This window comes from Terrapene carolina, unplaced genomic scaffold, assembly GCF_002925995.2.
Source record: "Terrapene carolina triunguis isolate 2854851 unplaced genomic scaffold, T_m_triunguis-2.0 Scaffold189, whole genome shotgun sequence".
NCBI lineage: Eukaryota > Metazoa > Chordata > Testudines > Emydidae > Terrapene > Terrapene triunguis.
Window position 1 is genome coordinate 4,964,713 of NW_020664540.1, and position 25,846 is coordinate 4,990,558.

General features: G+C 41.8%; 1 protein-coding gene across 2 annotated transcripts in view; it reads right to left on the reverse strand.

Annotated features, from left to right (window-relative positions):
• Window positions 1–256: 256 nt before the first annotated feature.
• NUDT14 (nudix hydrolase 14) overlaps window positions 257–25,846 on the reverse strand; it is an 86,845-nt gene continuing 61,255 nt past the window's right edge. For both annotated transcript variants that reach the window (XM_024200657.2, XM_024200658.2), the window contains exons 3-5: window positions 23,388–23,452; window positions 18,356–18,593; window positions 257–2,023 (exon numbers count right to left, since the gene is read on the reverse strand). In XM_024200657.2, coding sequence (XP_024056425.1) covers window positions 1,783–2,023; window positions 18,356–18,593; window positions 23,388–23,452 — 544 coding nt within the window. In that variant the 3' untranslated portion in view covers window positions 257–1,782. The remainder of the gene's footprint in view (window positions 2,024–18,355; window positions 18,594–23,387; window positions 23,453–25,846) is intronic.

Here is a 25,846-nt window from a genome sequence, read left to right on the forward strand (position 1 = left end):
ATTTCAGTCTCTTACATCCTTGTGCTTGCATTTTTGTATTTTAAAATATTTTGCAGGCCACTGTATTATATGCTGTAAACAAGGCCCTTTTGACATTTTGCACACACTTTACAAGAGTATTTTCAGATGTACATATATTTATTAGTAGTATTAGCTCCACATTACACAGATCGACGGGCTATTGTGTAATAACTTTGAAGGAATCAAACACACATTGTGGGGACAGCAGTCTGTAAAAAAGGCATTAAAATCTATATCAGGTACAATAATTATTTATTATTTGTATTACAGTAGTACCTAGTTGCCTCAACTGAGACCAAGCCCAATTGTGCTACACGATCTACAGATTCATAGGAGGAGGATGAATGCCCTGAGGAGCTTACAATTTAAAATATGAAAGGCAGACAAAGTGAATCTAGTGCTCATGACAACTCCAGGAACCCAAGTCCTCTGTTGATCCACAGAACAGCTACAACACAGGCAGCAACAATACAAATGTGCTTTCACCCTAATGAGGTTAGATTTACCTCTAGGGACAAGTGGATAGTTCATTCTCCATGACCTCTCAATACTTAAGCTCTCTTCTATGACAGCCAGCAATGCTGCTAGTAAATACCAACATCAATGGTAACTTCTGTGATTTAGACACCTATTTAGAATGGAACTAGTGCCACAAGCTAACTTCACATCAGTCACTGGGTACAATTACTCACTAGTAGTCTGCAATGCATTTGAACCAGTTAACTTATATACACAAGGCTGCACAACATACTGCAAGTCTTCACAGAATGTCATTACCTTCTCGTCCACTTAGCACACATAATATTACTATGGTAATTAATGTTAACAGAGTGAATAACAAGAATTGATGCACAATCAAGTGGCAAGATTTGATTCTCTTCCATTCATGCACTTAGCACATTTACATGACAACTGGCCTACATCAGATCTATGATAGAACAGATATTTTAGATTCATATCCATCTGTATTAAGAGATAGGATACATGCACACCGCTCCCACTGACTTCAATGGGAATTGAACATTAAGGGTAAAATTTGACCCTAAGTAATCCAGTGATTATCCCTAAAACAAATAAGGAAGCATTTGTATCAATGTCAACTCAGACATTTTTAGATATTTGAAAATGAACACCATTAAGGTCATTTGCAAATGTCTCACTTTGTGCATGCTTATGAAATAAAATGTCACCATATTTAGAAATATATGACGTTTCTTCCCATTGGGCCTGTGCCTGAGGGAGCAGTTCTCTCTGTGGCAGTGTGTACAAAGGGTTGGGAATGCGGGCAGGTAAGTCTGTGACTACCCAGGTCTACTGGCCAAAACCCTGTTTGTAGGGACAGCAGCAAATACTACAGTGGAGAAGCAGCCATCAGTACTATAGGTCATACCGCGGTAGCAGCTACACTGTTGCTCTGTGGCTTTGAGGGATGGTGGTAAAGGATTTCCACCAAAACAGAGATCCTTTGCACAAAACATATTTACTACACTTTGTACAGGGGACCAAGATTTGTTCCTGAGACTCAGGGTGAAATCCCAGCCCCACTGAAGTCAATGGACGTTTTGCGATGGATTTCACTGGGGCCAGGATTTCACGCTACATTTTAATTTTAAAATCCAGAGAGATTCTATCTGTGATCAGGTTTTTTGGATGCATCTCCCCCTCTTGCTTCAATAACAAAGTTTTCTCTACCCATATCTCAGTGATCCATAGAACAACCAGGAAGGCATTTGTCAAGTTAGAAAATCATGGTGCTCATTTTTATTTTTCTAGCAGCCCCAGGGCAACATTGCTTTGGAACCACATGAAGCTGAAGATAACGCCCATTGTCTTAGGGAAGTGCTCATCAAAAGCAAATGTCATGGAGTCCTGTAAAGGTACTTCTACAACTTCAATCAGCTCTCCTTCTTCAGGCTGGCCTCCACCTTCTCCGGTTATCATCTGATCTGTTACCTCTGCATAAAATAAGGTTTGCTTAGAACCTGTCACGCCAACTCCGGACCTGAAAAAAAAAATAGAAGAGGAAAAACTTCACATTTATTTAAGAAAAATGTTATTTTGTACTTAGGAAACTGGGACCCTGGTCCTCAATTAGTGCCCCTGAGCAATACCAAAATAAAAATAATTCATTATTAATGAATTTTAAGTATTCAAAGTGACAATGTAGAACCTCTTTTTATTCATAAAAAGTTAACTAAAATTGTCATGCAGAAACATTAGTGCACTTTTGAATTCAGTTCCACTTTAGCACAGATATGTCTACAATTACATTCTGTGGCTGCACTGAATGTTTATTTTGAAAGGAGGAATAACTGATATAACAAATGGAAGATTCTTCAATTGACTTCAGTGGGAGTTGGTTTGGGCCCTGAGCTATAGAAACCTGCAAACAATAGGGTGAAGCTCCCCAGGGGTATTTGCATGTTACATTTGTTTGCTTATTTTTAGAAGAAATTTTAGATTTCTGATGCTTAAGAAGATTAGGTCTATTCACAGCTGGAGTCCTCTATTCATATACTGGATAGGTGCAAGAATGGAGTGACAGTGTGAGATTCTTTTCTCCACCCTGCCTAACCCTTTTGACTTGACCCAAATGGACCACCCTAAGAATGAATGCATCTAAAGTAATTCAGCCTCTCAGCTAAATTTGTTATCATGGATTTACTTTAGGATATCTTAGATAATGCAGTCTTTCTTCAGCTAGACCACTTGCTGTGCGTTATACTTCTTATTTGTTAATCCTCTATTTCTTAAGAACTATTTCATTTAGATTTTTTTAAAATAAGAGATAAGTACATAATCCACTCACTTGGTCCTTCCAGGAAAATAGTCACATTGCAATTGCAACTTCTGCATTTCCTGTGATAACAAATGACTTTTAAGGCATATTGGGGGCTGATCCAAAGCCCACTGAAGCTCTGGATCAGGCCATGAATGCTGAAGAATTATCCTCAATATTATTGTACATCGGATTCAAAGATTTGTAGTAGATTAAAAATTATTTATTCAATACATATAGTTTTATTATAGTTCTAATAAAATAAAAATCTTATAACATATAAACCCTTTTTACTCAGTCTCTAGAAACTAAATCTCCCAGTTAGTCCAAGGTAAATCATATCCCTAGCAGGAATTCAAGCCAGGCTGTATTCTTTCAATCTTCTAAAACAAATCTAATTATTTTGGCTGGACAACTAATATTAATTAGTCAGTTTGTTGCTATATCAATATCCACAATTTTTTTTTCTTAATGAAAACAGAATTGGAGTCAACAAGCGGCATTCTCTTCCTAACTCTCCCACTGATGTACTGCGTGACCTTGGGCAAGGCACTTCAACGGTCTGTGCCTCAGTTTCTGCATCTATAAAAAGTGGACAATGAAACTTACTTATCTTTGTGAAAAGCTTACAAGAGACTAGGATGAAGGGTGCTATGTAAGTATTTGATCTATTCTCTGCTTTCTCTGTGATTGTACTATTCTTCTGGTACATTCCTTGGCCAAAGATAATGTGACCTAGTGGGAGGTAGCAAGAGAAGAGGCTAATGGGCTTCCCCCTTTCTCTCCCGCCTCTTACTGAAGGATGTGACCTGCTTTCTCAGTAAAACTGAATTACTATTTACTGTCCCTAATGACCTGGTTTTTGCAGCCACTGTCCTTAGCGTTTGTATCCTATTATGGTGGCTATCACTGCAGGCTTGTCAATAAAAAAAGCTATCCAGCACTGACAATGATTCACAGACTTGATGCACCACTAGCACAAGATCAAATGCCTTCTCTGGACTCCCCCCTGCCCTTTGCACCCTTTTCCCTTCTCTAATGGGAAGCTGCTCGGAAGAATAACCCCATCAGGCATGCTGCCACTCATCTCAGTTGCAAGTGACGATCCAACTGGCAGAAGACACAATAGAAATGAAGTCTTTGAAAGCAGCAGGATTTACACACTGGGCCCACCATGCTGGTTTAATCATTCTAATCTCATTATAAAAGTAAGGTAGACCCATTTTTCATGAAGTTGCTACCAGCACCCAGTTTTCTAAAGTTGGAATGCCATTTTTTATGCTAATATGCTATCAGTGTTCTCTCTGCTGTAATGACGATGACACACTTCTATATATTTTCTTGGTACTAATAAGCAATAATGCATGGTACTAAAAAGCAACACAGGAGATGAATCACTGATTAAGAACAAACAGGGTTATTTCAGAGTCCACCACAGGCAAGCCCTTTAAATCCTAGGAGGAGTCCAAGTTGTCTGTAAACATGCTGGCCCCAGTTTATTCACCTTGTTTCATAGGTGTAGCTTTGGGAGGGAAAGTAAGGGGGTTGTGGGCCCCTCCCCTCAAACTGCAAGCCTCGAGCAGGCATGGAATTTGCACCCCCATGCGCAGCCCCATTGGCCTGACTGGAGCTGTCTCCCCAAATATAGAAGTCAAACTATGCCTTGCCTTGCTTTCCACCACTGAGCTCCACCCTGAGTGCTATCAACTTTTCCCAATCCTACCTCAGTCTGTATAACAAAATAGTAACTTAAAAGACTTATTTGCCATGGAATATTACATTGTTTTTATATCACATTTATTTTAATTATTGGCCCTCATTTTCCTATCTCCTCCTATTATCTGTGTGTTGTTTGTATGAGGGGCACTCTGTTTTTCAGTCTATAAGAGGTGGGGATATTCTTTTTTCTTGCTGTTCTTTATATAGGGTATGATTTGTTTTTCATCAGTTATTTTTTGAGGAATTGAGTTTTTAATAATTACAAAAGCACACAGAGCCTGGGATTTGGTATTTAAGTAGAAATCTAAAGAAATGAAAATAAATGTTGGATTAATTTAGACTGTAAAATCTTCAGGGCAGGGAATGTCCCTTGTTAATCTCTATATGTGCCATGGTAAATTACAGAACTACATAGGTGTTTAATAATAAATGAATAAATACATAATAAAATATTGCTGGTGGCTATCTTGCCTTCTGATCTTGATTTGCTCTCACCTCAACTTGATTTACACAAATTCTTTTTAGGACCAATTCTAGCAATTTGTATCATATTGTATTTCATCCAAAAAATAACAAGTGGGAAAAACAGTTTTGAGTAAAAAAATATATCCCCTTCCCTTTTAACCTGCTTCTGAAGTTCATGACCTTTTTCAAGAAACCAAACTGGTGCAGATCCGTAGATAGACAATGAAAGCATTAGATGTAACCTAGTCAGTTTGATATTATGCGAAGGGTCAGTCTGCAATCCACCAAGTTTAAAAACATATGACCCTTATATAAAAGACCCTTCCATACAAACTCTCTGCCTTAATTATTTACAGGGTAATCTCTTCCTATGCTACCCATGACCTTTTGCTTTTGAAATAGCTGCAGCTGTGGAAATCACTGAGTTCTCCCACCATGTATCTTTTCTTTAGCGTAAAAGAAAATTGTTTCCTGAGTCACAGCATCATGAGAGATTCAGTTTCTTGCCACAGGATCTCAAATAGCTTATTGATTTCACGTCAGGATATTATTACTTATATGATACTCCTCCTTAGTACAGTCTGAGCTCAAAATATCAAGACTGGCTGTTATTCTCAAACTTAAAGTGTTTTTAAATGATGTTTGGCCAGGATCTCATATCTTTCCTATACTGTAGTACCTGGAATTGCACACAGTTTGGGTCATATCTTGCCATCTATCTACGCATTGAGCTTGCCACTGAAATGAATGGAACGTTTGGGATAAATAAATTAGTGGTAGGATATGGCCACAGCTTCATTTTGTTTGTTCTTCTATTTGTATTCTCTCCATTCCGTTTTAAGACAAGCTTAAATTGCATTTTGAGTTATTAGTTTTAAAATAAGTATCTGCCTCCAAATAAGCAATATACACGAACAAAGGGTCTGATAAATGCTTTTCACTGCAGTTTATTTTACTCCTCTCTCTAAGACTTTATAGTTGTAAATCTATTTATATTCTAATTCAACAGCTCCTCTCAATTTTAAACTAACTTTGAATACTTTGTATAATATTACATTATCTTCGGTATAACATTAAATTGACTAGGTTATGCCTAATGCTTTCATTGTTAAATTATAGATCTGTCTCACTTTGGTTTCCAAAAACGGTCATCTACTTCAGGAAGAGATCAAAAGAGAAAGCAATATATTTTGCTGCACAAAAAGGATCTATTTCCAGTATTTTCCCACTTACTATTTTTTGTCTAGATCAGTGGTGCCCAACCTTTTCTTGCCGCGCCCTCCCTTATCAGTAATGGAATCTGTCCATGTCAGGGGTGGCCAACCTGTGGCTCCGGAACCACATGCGGCGCTTCAGAAGTTAATATGCAGCTCCTTGTATAGGCACCGACTCCCGGGGCTGGAGCTACAGGTGCCAACTTTCCAATGTGCTGGGGGGTGCTCACTGCTCAACCCCTGGCTCTGCCACAGGCCCTACCCCCACTCCACCCCTTCCTGCCTCCTCCCCTCAGCCTGCCATGCCCTCGCTCCTCCCCCCACAGAGCCTCCTCCACGCCATGAAACAGCTGATCGGGAGGTGCGGGTAGGGAGGGGGAGGCGCTGATCAGCAGGGCTGCCGGTGGTTGGGAGGCGCTGGGAGTGGGGTGGGGGGCTGCTGATGTATCACTGTGGCTCTTTGGCAATGTACATTGGTAAATTCTGGCTCCTCCTCAGGCTCAGGTTGGCCATCCTGGTCCATGTCTTCTCTCCCCCGCCACCCTCTCATCACTGCACACTTGGCTCAGCAGAGGAGCTTGGTATGGGGAGGAGCTGGGGCTAAAAGCAGAGCTGGCCTGGAGGCAGAGAGGGAATGAAGGCAGAACTGGGCTGGGGGTGGAGCAGAGGGAGGAGTGGAGCTGTGGCTGGGGCCAAAGCTGGGCTGGGTGGCGCTCCCTCCCACCGCCCCCCCCCCCCATAGGGGCTGGCCTGGGTCCCTCAAACATTCCTCTGTGCCCCCCTAAGGGGGGCGTGCCCCACAGTTTGGGGACTACTTGTCTAGATGATTTGGCTTTATTATCTTCTGATTCAGTTAAGTGTCATCGTCTTCTTATGGATCTAGGCTAACTGCCCTTTATTAAAACAGATATTTCTGAATATTGACCACTGCCATCTTTTACAATATTTCCAACCTGTCTTGCATCCTCTTGTACTCTCCCTTTCCTTAGAAAACTATCAAAAAATCGCCACCAAAAATGTTTTATTTGCCTTGCTATTTCCTACAGAATTCCCAAATGCAACTCACTGCGGCCTGTTATTTTGAAGCAGTTTTAACTGCCTCTTCTGCTCTGATGAAGTCATAAAGCATTTTAACATTCCCCTTTGAAAATGTATATTAGGCTCAGGGATGTGACCTTCAGCAGTTGTTTGTTTTTTTGAGGGGGAGGGGGGAAGGTTTCTGTAAAAAAGGAAAGACTTCTTTAGGTTTCTAGTAATATCAAACTTCAGTCATTAAACACTTTCTTGTTATCCTCTTGCATGGCTGTTTGCACTTACTATACAAAATATTCCAATAATTTTGGTGTGCCTTTATTCTCTTTGATATTTTTATTTCAGTGACATCTGCCATCTTCCTGCTCTATATACTGTCTATACATTTTTTCTTCTTAGCCTTTTCCTATAATTTCAAATAAAAAAAATTGCTTTCCCCCGCTCACACAGTGAGCCTCCTAAGAACAGAGATAAAAACTGTATTTATTACTGATACACACAAACATATATCTTAACTTGCCAAGCACTAACGTGCTACACAATGTGAGACAAGTGCAAAGTGAGGGGTATACAAAAATTATGAATGCAGGAAACTTACAATGCTGCAGGATTTGTTCTTTTGGTGTAAATTACTCTGTAACTTCAATTTCATAATTCGTTATTCCAATCTAAATAATTTTTGGCAATAAAAGTGATAGGACTCCAAATGTGTGTAGAATGTAAGAGACTTGGACTAAAATGAATGCAGTCCCTTAAAATGAGTGCTATATACACAGATAAGATACTTTTTTTTTTTCTTTTTTGGGCAACCAGTGTGGATGCTTATATGTAATAATGACATTATGTACTTAGGTTGTGTATATCAGTTAACAAGAACCCTGGGAAATCCAAGCATCCCTTCATGGGCTCTTTCTTAACCATCTAAGGGTACGTCTTCACTACCGGATCGGAGGGTAGTAATTGATCTATCGGGGATCAATTTATCGCATCTCGTCTAGACACGATAAATCGATCCCCGAATGCGCTCCCCGTCAACTCCGGAACTCCACCAGAGCGAGAGGCGGAAGCGGAGTTGACGGGGGAGCCGCGGCCGTCAATCCCATGCCGTGAGGACCTGAGGTAAATCAATCTAAGATACGTCGACTTCAGCTACGTTATTCTCGTAGCTAAAGTTGCGTATCTTAGATCGATTTTCCCCTCTCCCCCCAGTGTAGACCAGCCCTAAGTAAGTGAACAGCTCTGGATAAAGAGGTGGGTGAAAAGAAACTTTCAGATTTTCAAACATTCCTTTTAGGCTGTGTCTACACTTACGATGGCATATCGGGTACAGGAGCTACGTGCTGTAGTGAAAGGCAGGCTGTATCTACATTTATCACTGCGGTGTGTCCTGCTGCTGGAGCCTTTCCCGGCTGCTTCCCCCCTGCCAGAGCCTTTCCCCACCACTGGAGCCTTTTACTGGGGGAGGGAAGGGGAAAAGCTCCAGCAGCAGGGAGGCAGCGGGACACTACACTGCTAAAAATAACGGTGTAGATGTGGGAAGCGCTGCTTAGGCATGTAGATCCGTGTAGTGTATATACCTTGGAGGTTCAGGCGTGTAGGGCCTGTGCTCACCTAGACCATTCCCTGTTGAGGCATTTGCAATACTGCACAATAAACATAAACTGGCTTTGTTAGCAACGATGAGATTCTGTATACAATTTCATTCATAAATCTGGTATGCAGTATATAAAAGCGGAACTACTAACTTTTTCTTAAACAGTGATTCATTTTAATTTTACAGTCATTCAAAGTGCTACATGTTCACATTTGAAGCTGGCACACACGGACTTCTTTGTAGTTTAAATGTACATAATTAAGGTGAAGTTCTCTATATGGAACTTATCTATTTATAAAATGCAACTTTTATTTGGATGCAGAATCTGGTATGTAGAGAATTCATACTGTCATGTTTACAAGCAAATACAGTATCTCAGTGGCCTTTGTACTGCATTCCAAATCTACTCAGACAAATTTTGTGCAATTTCCACTGTAATGTCTTAAGACCTTTACACAGTTCTAATGTTATAAGCAGCAGGTGCAGGAAAGAAAAAGAATAGATGCAATTAACACAAAATTATATTACACAGTACTGTCCACAAACAGGTGTACTAGCAGGTGATCTTTCTAATCATAATACATTTTATTGTACCACAGCTATTCACCACAATGCAATAAGGTAAAAATGGATTGTATTCATAGGTTACTATGTAGAAGGAATAATGCCTTTGAAAATACTAAAATGCACAATACTAGCTCCATAGGATAAGGGCTGTGTTCTTTCTTTTACACCTTCTATTTACTGTAAATGTTCACATTTGGGAGGAATGTGGGGTGGGAGCGAACTTGTACCTGGTTCTTAAAGAACATTGTATATGGGGATTCTGATGTAAGGGCCCAGACTTCTGAGACCCTCCTGGCCAAGGTAATTGCTACCAGGAAGGTGACCTTCCAGGAGAGATACGACAGAGGGCATGATGCCAGCGGGTCAAAGGGAGGACCCGTGAGCCTTGACAGGACCAGGTTTAGATCCCATGGGGGAATGGGTTCATAAATTTGAGGGTAAAGTCTCTCTAAGTCCTTGAGGAAGCAAATGGACATTTAGTGTGAAAAGACTGACCTACCATCCACCAGAGGGTAGAAGGCTGAGATTGCCTCTAGGTGCACCTTGACTGATGAAATGGCTAGGCCCTATTGTTTCAGATGGAGCAAGTAGTCCAGCACAGACTCGAGAGGTGACCGAGTCGGTGAGAGGCGACTGAGCCAGTAAGAGGCCTTTTGGGGATAACCACAGAGAGAAACGCTTCCACTTGGCAAGGTGAGTAGCTCTAGTAGGTTTCCAACTACCTACCAAGACCTGGCAGACTTGTTCTGAACAGGCCAGCTCTGCCAGATTTAACCATGGAGTTCCCACACAGTCAGGTGGAGGGCCTTGAGCAACCAGCCTTGATCTTGCGAGATCAGGTCCAGGACGGGAGGGAGTGGCAACAGGATCGCTACTTATAGGGCCAATAACAGGCCGAATCAGTGTTGCTGCGGCCATGCAGGGGCTATAAGAATAACCCTTGCTTTGTCTCGCTTGACTTTCAGTAGGACCTTGTGCACAAGAGGAATGGGGGGGGGGGGAAACGTGTACAACAGGTGCTTTGCCTATAGGAGTAGGAAGGCATCTGTTGAGTGAGCCCGGGCTGCAACTGTGTAGCGAGCAAAACTGCTGACATTTCCTGTTCTGCGGTCTACAAGGGAACACTCCCACCTCTGGAAGATGGACCTGGTTATGTTACGAAGGGACCACTCATGGTGAGAAGAGAAAGATCTGCTGAGATGATCTGCCAAAGTGTTCCAGGCTCCCGGAAGGTGAGAAGCTTCAAGGTGGATGGAGTGCTTTGTGCAGCAATCGCACAAGCGAATGACCTCTTGACGCAGGATGGACAAGTGTGCTCCTCCCTGCCTGTTGATGTAAAACATGGCTGCCATGTTGTCCGTAAGTGCTCGCACAACCTTGCCTACAATCTGGGGTAAAAACACCTGGCATGCTAGGCAGACCACTCTGAGCTCTCTGACGTTTATATGCAAGGAGAGCTCCTTCTGGGACCACAGCCTTGAGTCCTGAGGTGCTCCAGGTAAACTCCCCACCCTAGATTGGATGCATCCGAGATTAGGAATACTGATGGCTGGGGAGTGACAAATGGAATGTCCGATCCCACCAACTGGCTTACGTTCTGGGTGACAAATGGTGACAAATGGTGACAGCTCAGTGAGTACACCGAGGCCAGCCAAGCTTGAAGGGATCTGAGGCGCAGTCTCACATGCTGCACCACGTAACTGCATGCCACCATGTGACCTAAACGTTTGAGGCAGAAACAGGCTGTTGTGATGGGGTGGGCCTTAACTTGATATATCAGAGCCAACATTATCTGGAAGCAAGCCACTGGGAGGAAGGCTCTGGCCCAGGTGTAATCAAGCACCACACTGATAAAATCTATCCTCTGGACAGGGATAAGAGTGGACTTCTGCTCACTTATCAATAGGCCCAGGGCTCAGAAGGTAGTTTGTAATAGACCAGTGCTGGCTCTCACCTGGGCCTTGGACCAGCCCTTGATCAGCCAGTCATCGAGGTAAGGGTAGACTCGTACCCCACGCCTTCTGAGGAAGGCCACCACCACTGCCATGCATTTTGCTGACAGGCCGAAGGGGAGGACAGTGAATTGGGAGTGTGTCTGCTTCACTAGGAACCTGAGGAACCCGGAAAATGGAGATGTGGAAATAGGCCTCTTTCAAGTTGAGGGAGGCACAACAGTCCCCTGGATCCAGGCAGGGAATAATGGAAGCCAGGAAGACCATACAGAACTTCAGCTTCTTGAGATAACTGTGAGGCGATGCAAGATGCAAGAGACCCCTTTGGCCTTCAGGATTAGGAAATAACGGGAGTAAAACCCTTTCCCTCTCAAGTTCTGAGGCACATCCTTCACAGCCCCTATCCGAAGGAGGGCTTGCACCTCCTGGGACTATAAGTTGCTCGTCAGAAGGGTCCCTGAAGAGGGATGGGGATGGAGGTGGGGGGGAGGGAGAGAAGAAAACTGAAAGATGAAACCTTCCTCCAGTGTACTCAGCACCCAATGGTCTGAGGTGATGAGGGACAACACCAGGCTGAAGTAGGAGAGTCAGTCTGAAAACAAAGGGGGAGCAGGAGCCGGTGTGGGAACTGATATAGTGCCCTTGGGCACCCCTTCAAAAGTTCTGCTTGGAGCCACCAGGATATCTGTGTGGGCCCAGTAGAGAGGCTGAGGAGGAAGAGGGCGGTTGCCTGCACTTATAACCCCTGCTTTGTTTCTTAAACAGGTCTTGGCGCAGTGGCGGAGCTGAGAAGCGGACTGGTTGTTGAGGTCTGAAGTGCTTCTTTGAGGAACCAGGGCACAGAGGCCCAGGGACTTGAGGGTGGCGCTAGAATCTTTCAGGTGATGGAGTTTTGCTTCCATCTGTTTGGAGGAGAGAAGTACCCTTAAACAGAAAGGCCTGAATGGACTGCTGAACCTCCAGTGGTAGTCCCGAGGATTGGAGCCAACAGTACCTTTGCATGACTAGCACCAATGCCATTATTCTAGCAGCTATGTCAGCTGCATCCAGGGCAGCCTGGAGAGAGGCCCTGCCTATAGTCTTCCCTGCCTCCACCAGAGCAGATAAGTCCTGTCTGGACTCCTGGGGCAGTCAGTCCTTGCATTCTGACATGGAGTCCCAGACGTTATAATCATACCTCCCAAGCAAGGCCTGCTGGTTGGAGATACAGAGCTGCAACCCATCAGTAGAATAAATCTTTCTACTAAATAGATACAGCTTCTTTCAATCCTTCACCTTGAGAGTCGCGCCCTGCAGCACTTGCCTGTCTCTTTCATTGGCCACTGCGACCACAAGGGACCTGAGAGGGGGATGGGAATATAGGTACTCATACACTTTGGTGGGAACAAAGTACTTTTTCTCTGGTCTTTTTGAAGTGGGGGCAGAGAGGATGGAATCTGACATAGGGATCTGCCTGAATGCATAACAGCCTCGTTGAGGGGTAGGGCCACCTTTGACAGAGCTGCTGCAGCCAAGATGTCGATCAGGCTGTGAAAGGATTCTTTAAGCACCTCCACTTCCAGCCCTAGGTTAGACGCCACCCTTTTCAATAGCTCCTGATGAGCGCTAAAGTCATCCTGAGGCACCGAGCTCCTCAACCCCCACACAGCTTCGTCTGGGGAGGAGGAGGCCTGCACCAGGGGGTCTTCCTCCTCTTCTTCTGCACTGCCCACATCACGTATCCCCAAGTCCTGAGCATTGGTACTGGGTTGGGTACTAGAGTCAGGGTTAGGTGTTGGATGGTGTGGCGGAGGGGCCTTTCTCTCAGACACCACCGAGTATGAATGGCTGGAAAGTGGTCCCAGTACTGGGGGAAATCCCCAAAGATTCCAAAAAGGCCACAGGACCTGCATAGGCTACTGCCCTGGCCAAGTGCCTGGAGGGGTACCCACACCAGGATCTGACAGAATGTAGGCTGTGGCACCTGGCATTGGCCACTGTCGGAAGACTGGATACTGGGCTAGATGGACCTTTTGTCTGACCCAATACGGCCATTCTTATGTTCTTATGGGTACTGGTATCAGCCCCATGGCTGGGTGCATGACTCCATCTCTGACTCCGATGACAAGTCAGCTTGTGGGGCCATGGGGAGGCAGTATCCCTTACTTCCACTGGCTGGTGTCAAGGGTCCAGGGAATGGTGCCAGAGCAGGGAAGCCTTTGCTGACATCCGCAGGGTTGGTTTCCCTCTGATCAGTTCTGGAGGACCCATGCTGGATAGGATCTCAGGGCAACATGCTCCCTTCTGCTTGCCATCCTCACTGGTGCTGGATCTTGCCCTGCCGGGGTCGGCAGTACCAGGAGTGCCATCAGGTCCCTGGCCATGGCGAATGCCTCCGGGGTGGATGGCACCATGATCCCACTGGTGCCACAATGTCCCCCCAGTGTCAGCAGTTGGTCCTGCACCAGATTACTGGCACTTGTGAGCAGGGCAAAGTTGATGCTTGTGGGGCAGGGGCAGAGAAGTGGCCCAACACAGGTCGCACCCTGCTGCACTCCCCATGCTTGTCCTTCCTCAGTTCCAAGGAATGTCCCCTCTCGGACTGCTGCTTTTTGTACTTCTTCCTCAGCACCGGTGAAGGAGAATGGTGCCAAAAGACCTGTGCTGCTGGAGGAGCACTCCGCACCAATGCCAAGGTACTCGGTGCAGGGTCTGACTGGCTTGGCTGTGACGACAGTCTGAGTGCGACTTCCATCAGGAAGTCTCCCTGTCCTTTATTGTACAAGGCTTGAACTGGCGGCAGATCTGGCAACGCTCTCACACATGAGCTTCCTTCAGATACTTCAGACAGCTGGAGTGTTGGTTGCTCACCGGCGTGGGCTTGCCGCAGGAGGCACTGGCTTTGAAGCCCAGAGACCAGGGCATGCCAGGCCCCAGGGACAGAGGATGCCCTCTAAACAAATGTGAGGGTCCAACTATTTACACAATTACTAAAAAAAAATAAACAGAAGGCAACAAAACTTGAAAAGAAAGGAGAGAATAACAAGAACCACTCATGAACGCCTTGCCGAAGAAAGAGAAGCTGTTCCAGTGACCATCACGGGCTGTAAGAAGGAACTGAGAGGATGTAGGGCCAGCCGGGCCCCTTATACCAGCGCATGAGCATGCAGCACTATAGGATGCTAGAGACAGCCCGATGGATACCATTGAGGGAAAAATCTCCAGTGACTGCATGCAGTGCGTGCGCACACCTATGATGGAATGGATATGAGCAAGCACTCGAAGAAGAACAATCAGTACTTTTTATCTTGTTCTGCTGAATTATTTAAATCTAAAGCACTCTACAAATATTCTCGGTGAAGACTTTGAAAATGTTAGAACTCATGGGAGTGCTAGAAGTTAATAGATATCTTGCAATCAGGAAGAAAAATTCCATTATTTTTTCTTCAGTGAATAAAACAAGCCTTGAGCATGGCACGGAGGGGGTTGAAGCCTAAAAAGCTAGTTCACAGATGAACTTCATAGAAGTTCAAGTTTGAAACCATAGCCACCCACCTGGGGACCGGGAGGAAACTTGTCACCATCTAATAAAAGGGAAAACACAAAAGACCTGGTCACTCATAGGACACAGAAAAACTGGTATTTCTTTTATAAGATGATAATCATACTGCTTTTTGCTGCATCCAATGGAATACAGGTCTTATTCTCTTACACACCTCTAAAGTGCCTAGCACAATGATGGAGCTATAAATAATGACAAACAAAAACACTATGTTAAAGTAACATTTTTAAGTTGCAAAGCCAAGCACTCAAAAAATAGTAAATAAGTGGGATGAGACACTTTGCGAGTGGGTTTCATAGATACCTGCTGTCTGCAGAGGAATGGTGAAACTCAGAAATCATGGATTTCATTCAAGGCTCTGAAAGGAACTGTATTCTAGTGCTCCAAAGCAGTGGGGTGCTAAATTTCTCAAAGAAGAGGGCACCAGAATTTTTTTTTTTTAACATAGTCAAAACAACATTATGTTTCACTAGCCTGGTTTTCAGAAACGGTTGAACCATTTTTGCTGGGGGGGAAAATCAGCCTGAGGCAGACACTCAGCATATAAAATTTCAGCCCAAATGCTTAAAGTTTGACAAAATTATAAGCAACTGAAAACAGAATCTTTATAATAGGAACTGTCGGGCAGTCTTAGTAATACGTGGGACTACCAGCCCCAACTATAATACTCAGATAGCATAAAGCTAGACTGATTATGCAATCTGCCCTGAGTAAGAGATGATACATAAATGCAAAGCCCCCAGAGCAGACCAGACAACAAATTATGTCTCTAAGAGCCATAATTCACTTTCTGTTACACTCATGCTACTGGACTACAACAACAGATTACTTTCTCCTCTGTTCTGTATCAGCTGTGATGGTCAGCATATCAGGAGGGGCAGAGTAAAGGCTCTGCTCACAACCCCCTCACCCCCACCCTCCTAATCTCCTCCCACCTGTGCAAGTGTGGGAAGCCTAGGCAGGGGATTGAGGTTAAAACTTTATAACCTCTGACTCCCTATGTAGGCCCATAGGGCAAGCTGCAGTCTCACCCCCAATAGCTGTCATACTGTTGAGTAAGAAGGTGTCACTCTTGCATAGTCACTTTTCTAGTCATAACTTTAAAATGTTCCTAATTTTATTGTACTAAAACAGTGGCTTCACTTACAAAAACAAATAAAACCTAGATTAGATTACTGTTCACTACTTAAATTCAAACTTCCACAAGAAGGAAATTCAGAAAGAGCACTGACATGCGACTGTTTACTGTGTGTCCGGACACCTTCCTCTTAGTTCACATCAAACTGATTTCACAAGTGCACGCCTGTTGAGATGCTTCCCAGGAACAAGGCAGTGGGGACTGAAAATGCAAAGCTGTACAATGTGAAGAACTCTGCACAATACTGACCTGAAATATCAGGTCAATAAATACTTAATGGAAAAATTATATAGATCACTGAGATGATAGACTATAATAGTGGATCTGATCAATGTACTATATGTTAATCCCGAAATCACTGAAAGAACACATACTAGCCATTCTAATGTCTTATGTCAGCATTTTGTATTGGCTATTAGAGGGTTGATAAAGATACTATCTAGAATGCATTTCAATAATCTGAAGAACAGCTATTTTTTCAAACACTGATATTGGTAAACTCAGTGTTCTCCCCACTTCCTCCGGAGGTACTCAATGTCCCTGACAGAGGGGACCAATTCTCACACTCTGCCTTTACAGCCAATACTCAAGGCTCATGTTGGGCCACCACGCTGCAAGCTGAGGAAGAGTGAACAGGACCCAGACATGAATGCTGCAAAAGCCCTTCTCCCCAACAGGAGCTGAACATATTCCTTCTAAGGGAGCAAGAACACAGGATTTGGAATCAACTCTGTCTCCCATGTGGCAGTGCAGAGTTATAAAAAGTCCAACAACAGGTGAGTTTTTAATTGAAACAAACCACCAATACCCTATTTCAAGGTGCAAAATAAAAGCCAGAAAAATATCAGCTTTAGGGCCACAATCCTGCATTTTGATTTACAGAAGTGAATCACTCCACCTGCCTGGAGCCCCACTTGGTGGACCTCCACACAGGCTAACTACTGTGCCAATAAGCACCACAATGTAGGACAGGGGCCTTAAAGATTAATCACCACACTAGATGTATTCTATTTGTGAGTCACACTGCAAGTAAAACCTGGGCAACTCAACTAAAAAAAAAATTCTGTAAAATTAAAAGAAATTTGTTAACAGAGAATGTATGTTGTTTCAGCTAAATGTGAATTCTTACTATTGAGTCATAAACCCTAAAAATGGAGGGTTTACAATGGAAATAGGGTCACAACTTATTTTTTTTAAAGATTTTTTTAGCTATCTGTGTCAGTACAGCACATCAATGTCACACAAAATACAAAATACTATGAACAGCTTTTGTTAATTCTAGAAAGCACTGTTTCTTTCAGTAGAAAAAAACCCTAATAGAGCTTCAAGGAGTTGCAAGAGACAACTCCTGTGATTCACCCCTCACCCCCCGCCCCCCATCAGAAGCGTTGCTTGTTAATCCAGCAGGAAATAACATTTGCCAGGATTGACAGCTGTGGATTTGTATTCAATTCCCAAATTAAAAACCAATGACAGGGTCTAGTTCAATAGAGCTGTCAAGTAAAAATGAAGTAAGTAAAAAACCTGCAGCCATTCTCTTGTACATGTATTTTGGATAATGGTAACAGATGCCTTTAACAATGCTACAGCCTGGTAGGGAGATATAATGGCAATAAGGCTGTGAAAACATTTTCTTCTGAAATTATTTAATTCTTGACATTTCTTTAATTCTAAACAGCACAAATATATTCTCCTCTTATTTCTGATGTAATTTATTAAAATATTTTACAATGAAATTAAAAACACATGTAAAAATGTTCATAACAGCGCCAGCAATAAAGTGATATAAAATGTATCCTAATACATATTTCATATGGCCCTGATCTTGCGAACAGATCCAGTGGCACAAACCCTCATGCTGGGGTCCCATCAGTGTAGGCTCAGAGCCCATGTTGTGCAGCTCAGTTTTTAATTAGAATGATGGAAATCAGAGATGAAAAGATCTAATACAATAGGTCAGCTAGCCTATCATTCTGTGAGTATAGGATTGTTTCTTAAAATACACTTTCTAGCACTTCAACCACTCAACATTTAAGAGCCCCAAGCAATGGGTTTTCCACCAATTCCCTTGGGGTTCTCTATTCCCCAGTCTAATCGTTTTTACTAGCCCAATTTTCCTCAGTTTGAATTTCATCTCATTTATCTCAGTTTATAACCCTTATCTCCCTAAATAATTCTTCTTCTTTCTTGGTGTTTACACCCTTAAGCAATCGTGGATGGCTGTTTCTCCCAGCTCATTGATTTGGCAAGGAAATTAATTTACCCCTAAGCTATTCTAACAATTGTCATTTGAAAAAGATTAAATACAAAGCATCAACTTGGCTGCTATTTACCTGTACGAAGTGATTCTCTTCAGGTTTGTAATGGGAACGTCATAACCACACTCTTCTAAGACTTCGTTGCATGCAATTTCCTCCAAAGAAAGTCCTGGCTTGTCTACTAAGCCAGCGCAGAGTTCATAGGTCACGCCTTCTGTAGCTGGTAAGGGATCCAATAGAGGACACCAGCTATCCTGGTCTTTACTTTGAAAGTCTTGAGGATGGTGCCGTTCCATTTCACACATGTAAACAGCTAAAAAAATGCAAAAAAAAACAACAACTGTGCGTGGAAAAGTCTATTACCATACCATTTCAAGTGGCATAAAAAGATCCCTTACTCCAAGTGAATTTCACCATGCAATTTATAACAAATCCAACTAATAGACATAATAAATCATGTAGGACTACATTCTAAAAGGTGTTCAGCTGCCTGCATTGGTGTGTGTGCAAAAATCACATTAAGACACAACTTTTGCACATTATCACTTTTACACACAAATGATGGGTTTTGTGTGGATAAATTCTATGATTTGCATACCAAAGTGACAGGCCACAATAACTACCCACATAAGCGACTGGAGCATGCAATATTTCACACCTTTTGAAAATCTGTTTCCACAATATATCATAAAGGTACACAAGTGCTATGAGATGTGAGTATTTGAAACTGCTTAATTGTGAAGCATTTACTACTGATGGGGCAATCAAAATGAAATAGCAGTGGAATTTTTGTTTTCTATTTCATTTCTGTGAAATGGTCCTTTGAACATTAGTTCTGCTTATATTGATATGGATGTCTCATACATGCTAACAAAACTAAGTGCAACTGGTTGAACCCAAAAATCTATTGTTCAAAACAACTTCCATTTGTTGGCCAATGTACATATCAGGGTTTATTTTAATCTATGCATTTATCTCTGCTGGGAAGTTGGTCTGTACATTTTGTACCATGTGCACAATGATGAATCTTTCAGCCTGTCAACTCAGCTGTTATTTGGACAGGGTTATGAAAAGCATGTATGTTTGTTTGAAAAATCCTCTTTTGAACATATAGTTCTTTGCACAGATTCTTGAGTGGAATTTGCAAAGGACCTTTTGCATTAATCTAGAAACAGCTGCCACTGTAATACACTCCTAAAGGAAATACTAAGGGCCAGATTCTACAGTCTTTAGTCAAAACTCTCACTGATCTCAGTGGACATTTTTCCCAAGTAAAGCCTGCAGGATTGGGTCCTAAAACACAGAGAAGCACTACCAAAAATATAGAGTCATTCAAACTTTCTTTTACAGATGTAGCTCTATTTGTCTCTTCTTTGCAAAGTTTCCCATTTTCACCCCCTTTCTTTTATTAACAAATCTGATACTAATATAGGAAAAAACATGATATTTAAATGTTATAAGATATCCAGCATGAAAACTGTTACTTTATTTAATAATCTGATATCCAGCATGAAAACTGCTGATTTATCTAATAATCTGTGACATTTATTATACCTTAATAATGTTTAAAATATATTAATATATAATATAAGTGTAACATGAGTTTCAAGTAAATGATAAACATGCAAGTTTTTTTTCTAAGGGCTGGTCTATACTTACCGGGTAGTTCGACGGCTGGCAATCGAAGTTCCGGGTTCGATTTATTGCGTCTGGTCTGGACGCGATAAATCGAACCAGGAAGTGCTCGCCGTCGACTGCGGTACTCCAGCTCAACGAGAGGAGTACCGCGGAGTCGACGGGGGAGCCTGCCTGCCGCATGTGGACCGCGTCTGAACCACGGTAAGTTCGAAGTAAGGTATGTCGACTTCAGCTACGTTATTCACGTAGTTGAAGTTGCGTACCTTACTTCGACTTGGGGGGTTAGTGTAGAACAGGCCTTAGTCTCATTCCAAATGTTAAAACTCTGTTACATAAGAGAGTACAAATTTAATGGACAAATTTAATGTTAGCAACTGAACTTGGTCCAATGTTTCATTGTCCCTTTTCATCTTTGGTTATAAAGGAATATTACTCCCAAAGAAGTAGCCCACTACTGAGGGTATTTGACTTAAGTCAAGGAGATCCTGAAGACACATCCTTAACTGGCGTAAACTGCCATAGCTCCGAGAGGTATGACAATTTACCCGAGCTGAGGATCTGGCTTTATTTGTTGGATCTTACTGAGCAAATATGGGGGAATTTTTAATGTGCTTGCTCCAACATCCAAAATCTGAGTAAATATGGGAAAATATCCAAAACGTTTCTGGGAAAATGCCATGACATGGTTAGTGAGGTCAGATTCCACCAGTCTTGACTTCAGACAAGGCAGCTCCGATACACACAACCGCAGTTCAGCTCAGAATTACTCTAACAAATTTCACAGGTCCGTGATGTGCTTTTCATGGCAGTGAATTTGGTAGGGCCCTAACCATGAATCATTAATTATTAATGATTAATGATCCAGCACGTAGGCAAGATTTGTGGATTCTCAGAGTGGAAAGTCCTAACTATGCGAGTTCCTTCCAGTGCAGCCGTGGCACAGGGAAGAGAGCTGAACTGCCTTAGTCAAACCAGGTGATATTGTTACCCAAAACAAGCCCGTTCAAGTAACTGAAACAAAAGGTTTGCTTGCTCTCCAAAGAAAAAGAGGGGGGAGTCAGCAGTATAGATTTAGAGAGGCTCCTGGAATTTAGCAGACCAGGGAGGGAACTGGTTTGCTGTTTAAACTTTTGATTTCTTTTTGTTTTCACCAATTGTTTTGGGAGCCCTAAGAAGTAAAACCTGGCTGGTGACAAGCCTTGGGTGCTATGTATTTTGAGTCACTGGAACAGCAAATACATACAACCCACTGAAAGGTTGTTATACGTTAACTTGAAAATCCCGTGGTGTATGTTTAGTGCTACTAATCCAAGTCTTCTCCAGTTACATACTGTTTAATTGTATTTGGAAAGATGTGGTCCGTTGACTATCAAATTAATGATATCTAGAGTCTATCTCAACGGGGCATCTGTAAGGGACTAAAGTGGAAACCACTGCAGCATTCTTTTAGATTTTCATTTTAGCAAAAGAGTCAATTAGTCCTACCCTCTCGTCTGTCTGAGGAGGGGCAGACACATGTATATAACAGTCACACTTGTAGTAGACACACCTAGTGATTTAAACTGCTGCTGATCATTCACAAATTCTCAAATATCCATAGAAATGTGCCCTTCCCCTATCCTCTTTCTGTTGGGATTCTGACAGGGGAGCAAATAGGACACAAAGAGAATCATCACTTAATTTATGCATTTTTACAGACAGCATGGCAGATCAACCCCAGGCAATGGAAATCTAATCCTATCACATATACTCTGGTGGGAGTGGGTCTGAGCAGTAGCTGAACTGGAATGTTTGACTGCCCATTTGCACAGAAGGCCAGCACATTCAGGGCCCTCTCTGATCTCTGTGAACATAACACCAAAACAGCAGGCTTTTTGGGAGACTAGGCCCTCTAGAGCCAGCAGAATTTGACATTTCCATGGAGATAGCATATTGGAGGTATCCACTTGGCCAGAACACTTATAGTATTCCATTTATTCAGTTTTCTCTATTCCCTTTGCTTATGGACCAACCTAATTTCATATTATCTAGCAGTTTAATGTGTTTCTCTTGCCATGAGAAATTCATCCTGAAAAGAATCTACACCTCTACCCCGATATAATGCGACCCAATATAACACGAATTCGGATATAACGCGGTAAAGCAGCGCTCCGGGGGGGTGGGGCTGTGCGCTCCAGCGGATCAAAGCAAGTTCGATATAACGCGGTAAGATTTTTTGGCTCCCGAGGACAGCGTTATATCAGGGTAGAGGTGTATTTTATTACACTATTTAATTTGCAAAAATAATTAACTTTATTATGCATTAGACCTGATTCAAAGACAAAATGTGTCCAGCTCTGTCTTGCATATTATTAAAAGGCTAATGTGTACATTGAGCCTTGTGCCCTCTGCACAGGAGTGAATTTCGTAAAGTCATTTGAAAAAAAGCATCATGAAAGATATTTGCAGTTACAGCCGCCTGAGAATGCCTCAAAGAGAGTATTAGCCATACTAGCAGTTTCTATTTGGTTGCAAATAAAAGACATAAGGATTTTAAATAAGCATATAAATAAATCCTATTCCTTACAATAGGCAACAGAGTGCTGAATGAAAACATGAGCTACAAGTTACAATATTGTTGCATTACACTGAACTGCCTGTCAATCACTATAGGCAAGTGCGGATGGTAAGACACTGCACCAGAAAGTTTCCAATGACATCTACCAGAATGGTCTTGAAACAGTCTCTTAGCAACAGAGATAAAAAGAGAAATATCTTTTAGATTCTCTCTTTTTTTTTTTTTTTTTTTTTGGTTAAAACCAACATGCTGAGGAAAAATACATCTTATTTTTAACCTCCAAAAAATAAATACTGTCAGAAGTTATAACAATTGATACAAAAACGCTAAAATTAATTTAAATAGATTCTTTCCTAAGGTATCAACACTTCTTACAAGTAAGAGAGCCAATAATCTACCTATTACATTGCAGTATACAATAAAGCAAAAATATACTTGTGCATAATATATCAATATTCCCTAATTTTGAGGTTTCTTTTAAATTCCCAAGTATATATTGCCTCCCATTAGATAAGATTATATATTTTTTAAAATAAGGAACATAAAAGTTAATGATTCAGGGCATAAGCCATCTGCTAATTACCATAGGTCAAGAAGAAACTTCCTAAAGGAGCAGCTTATTCCATAATTGCTCAGGACAGGGCTGCTTGCAACTTCCCCTGAAGCATGGCAGTAGCTAAAGTCAAAGACAGACTAATGGACTATCTGGATCACTGGTTTCATCTAGTAAGGCAATTCCTATTCTGTGGAATTCTGATCTAGTGAATAGAGTGGGCTATAGTACAAAGGAATAGAATATGGAACAAAGATTTTATCACCACAACTATCCATACACCCCCCAACTTTTAACTGCTAAACCCTTAATAGCTTGCTTCACTTGAGAGCAAAAGTAAAGCTAAAGAAGAGGATTACCTGGGCGGAACTGCTTCACCACAACAAAGCATTGCCGAGAGGAATTAAATATCAGGATTGAGACACTAAGGAAGAGGGGGAAAAAACAGATCAATGCACTCTGAATAAACCAGTATGGATTAATGCAGTATTATTAACCTTACATCCCATGAATTTTATTTTTAACTATATAGACATGTATGATGTACAATGCAACAAGGGCCTGATCCAAAATCCACTAATTTCAGTGGATTTAGAATCAGGCCCAAAAACACAGGTGACTTTATTCACTCTTAAGTCACTTTGCAGGAAAAAAAAAAAGACTAAGACTACAGTTATTAATTATAACAGCAGGAAGAGCTTCCAAAATCAAGTTATTTCTGATATCAGGGACAGATATAGGCTGTAAACCTGGAATCAAATCTTCATGGTTGCACCCTAGCACTCGCAAGGAACCCCACAGAAGTCAAGGACTAAAAAGTCTACCTGCTGCTTGGGACCACTTGCTTGTCTATGGCTTTAAAACAGACACCATCAACCTGAAATCTAGTTATTTGCAAAATCAAGTTATAAATCGTTTCAGCTACTGCCAGTTTTTTGTGGTTTCACAAATTTTTTAAAGATTTTTCTCCCCTGTTTCTATATGAAAACCTCACATACAAGTGAGTAGCTCACCATACTGGGGAAACAAACTGACTCTTCACAGAGTACCGAAAAAGTAGAGAATTATTTCTCTGTCTCTACTATAATGGAAAGAAATTAATCTGAGGTTTTATTTGTAACACACGACAAGTTAACATTTTCAGATGAAAGTGTGATTGCTAATTGGTGTCCCTTTAAAACTCAGAAAAGCAAGTTTATACCACTCTCATCATCATAGTGTCAGCCCTTCATTTGCAATGCCGAGGTGCAGTACGTATCACTGGAAAGATAATTTATTATTCAATGAATCATACAGTTCTTCAATCCAGTGGGTTAAGTTAATGATGGAATATTTGCAGGCTGCAGTCAAGTATTCAACAATATTTGAAATGTAATGATGATGTATATACATTTTTTACTATGGATTTACTAACAAACACTTGCTACTGTGTTTTTTTTTTTTAAACAACTACTAGGAATATAAATAACTAAAGGGACAACCAAGATACAAAATCTTTATGAAACTTCAGCAGTATTTTAAATTCCATCTTATGTCAAAATGATTATTTAGAGCATTTCTATAACAAGAGTAAGTTATCCATATAGAAATCTATTTTAAACTAGACCCTAATGTATATATTGGGGCACTAGATGCTGGAATTTGGCTGACCCCTGTGCAGGGACATAAGAGGGCAAAAACGACTCCTCACCCACACCGATTTTAATCCCATTTGGAAAGATAACATAACTCCAGCAACTAATGCACACCTCCAAATCTACAATGTTGTGCAACAAAGAAAAAAAATGTGTCCGATACTCCCAGTCATGAAGTCCAAACCTTGGCAAAGTGCACCTTTGTCACTGCTCTTAAAGTCCGTAACTGGGCAAACCCACCTGAAACATGCAAACCATAATGTAAACGCACATTTACAGGACATACGTGGAAATGTTCAGCTGTCATTGGAGAAAGTTGATAGTAGGCCTGCCGCCAGTGAGTGCTGCTGCTCCCATTAGAAACCTGTGTTTGGCTCAGCTGAGATGATACACAGAGACCTCTATTGGATACTGATGGCTCCTGCCCCAGATGTCATTTGCAGGGTAATTTAAACGGAGGGACACAGCTTTTTTGTGCTATTGTGCATGACTGGATATTTTTTTCTATTTACAGATAGAGATTCTCTCTTTGGTTGAATATTAGGCTATTAGCCAAATATTGTGTAAAGACAGGAGTACTGAATTTAAGTCTGAAGCTATTAAAGATTTCAGTTTGCTGGACTGCGGTATATTATGTGATCTTCCACAGCATTGTTCTTTGACCATTTTCAATTTCTCTTTCTTTTTTTGGATACTATTCTGTCCCTATAAGAGTAATTTTTTGTTTGTTTCTCTATTGAACTTCTGTGATAGACTGTACCTCAAAATAGCACCCTAAACCCCAATATTCACCACTGTTATATGATTATGTATTACAATATGTTTTGTACAAAGTATGTCTTGTGAGGTATCATTTGGAAAGTTATAATCTGTTGAACATCACTGTTTGGTGAAAATGTATCATTGTATATGAAGTCATGAGATTTTGCTATATGTTTATTACTGAAACATGTTGTAAGACTGGGAAATGCCCACAGACCAGATCTTCAGTAGCAACAAAGGAGTGACCAACATCCAGCCAGGTGTTAAGCAACCATCACTGGCCATTTACGGCCCTTCACCAGCAGGGGTGTTGTAAACAAGAGATTTACAATTCACATGAAAGACAGTTGCTTGAGCACATACACTATGGGGCTGTCTAACCCCCATGACACAGCAAGGATGTTTCAAGCACCTGGAAGAGA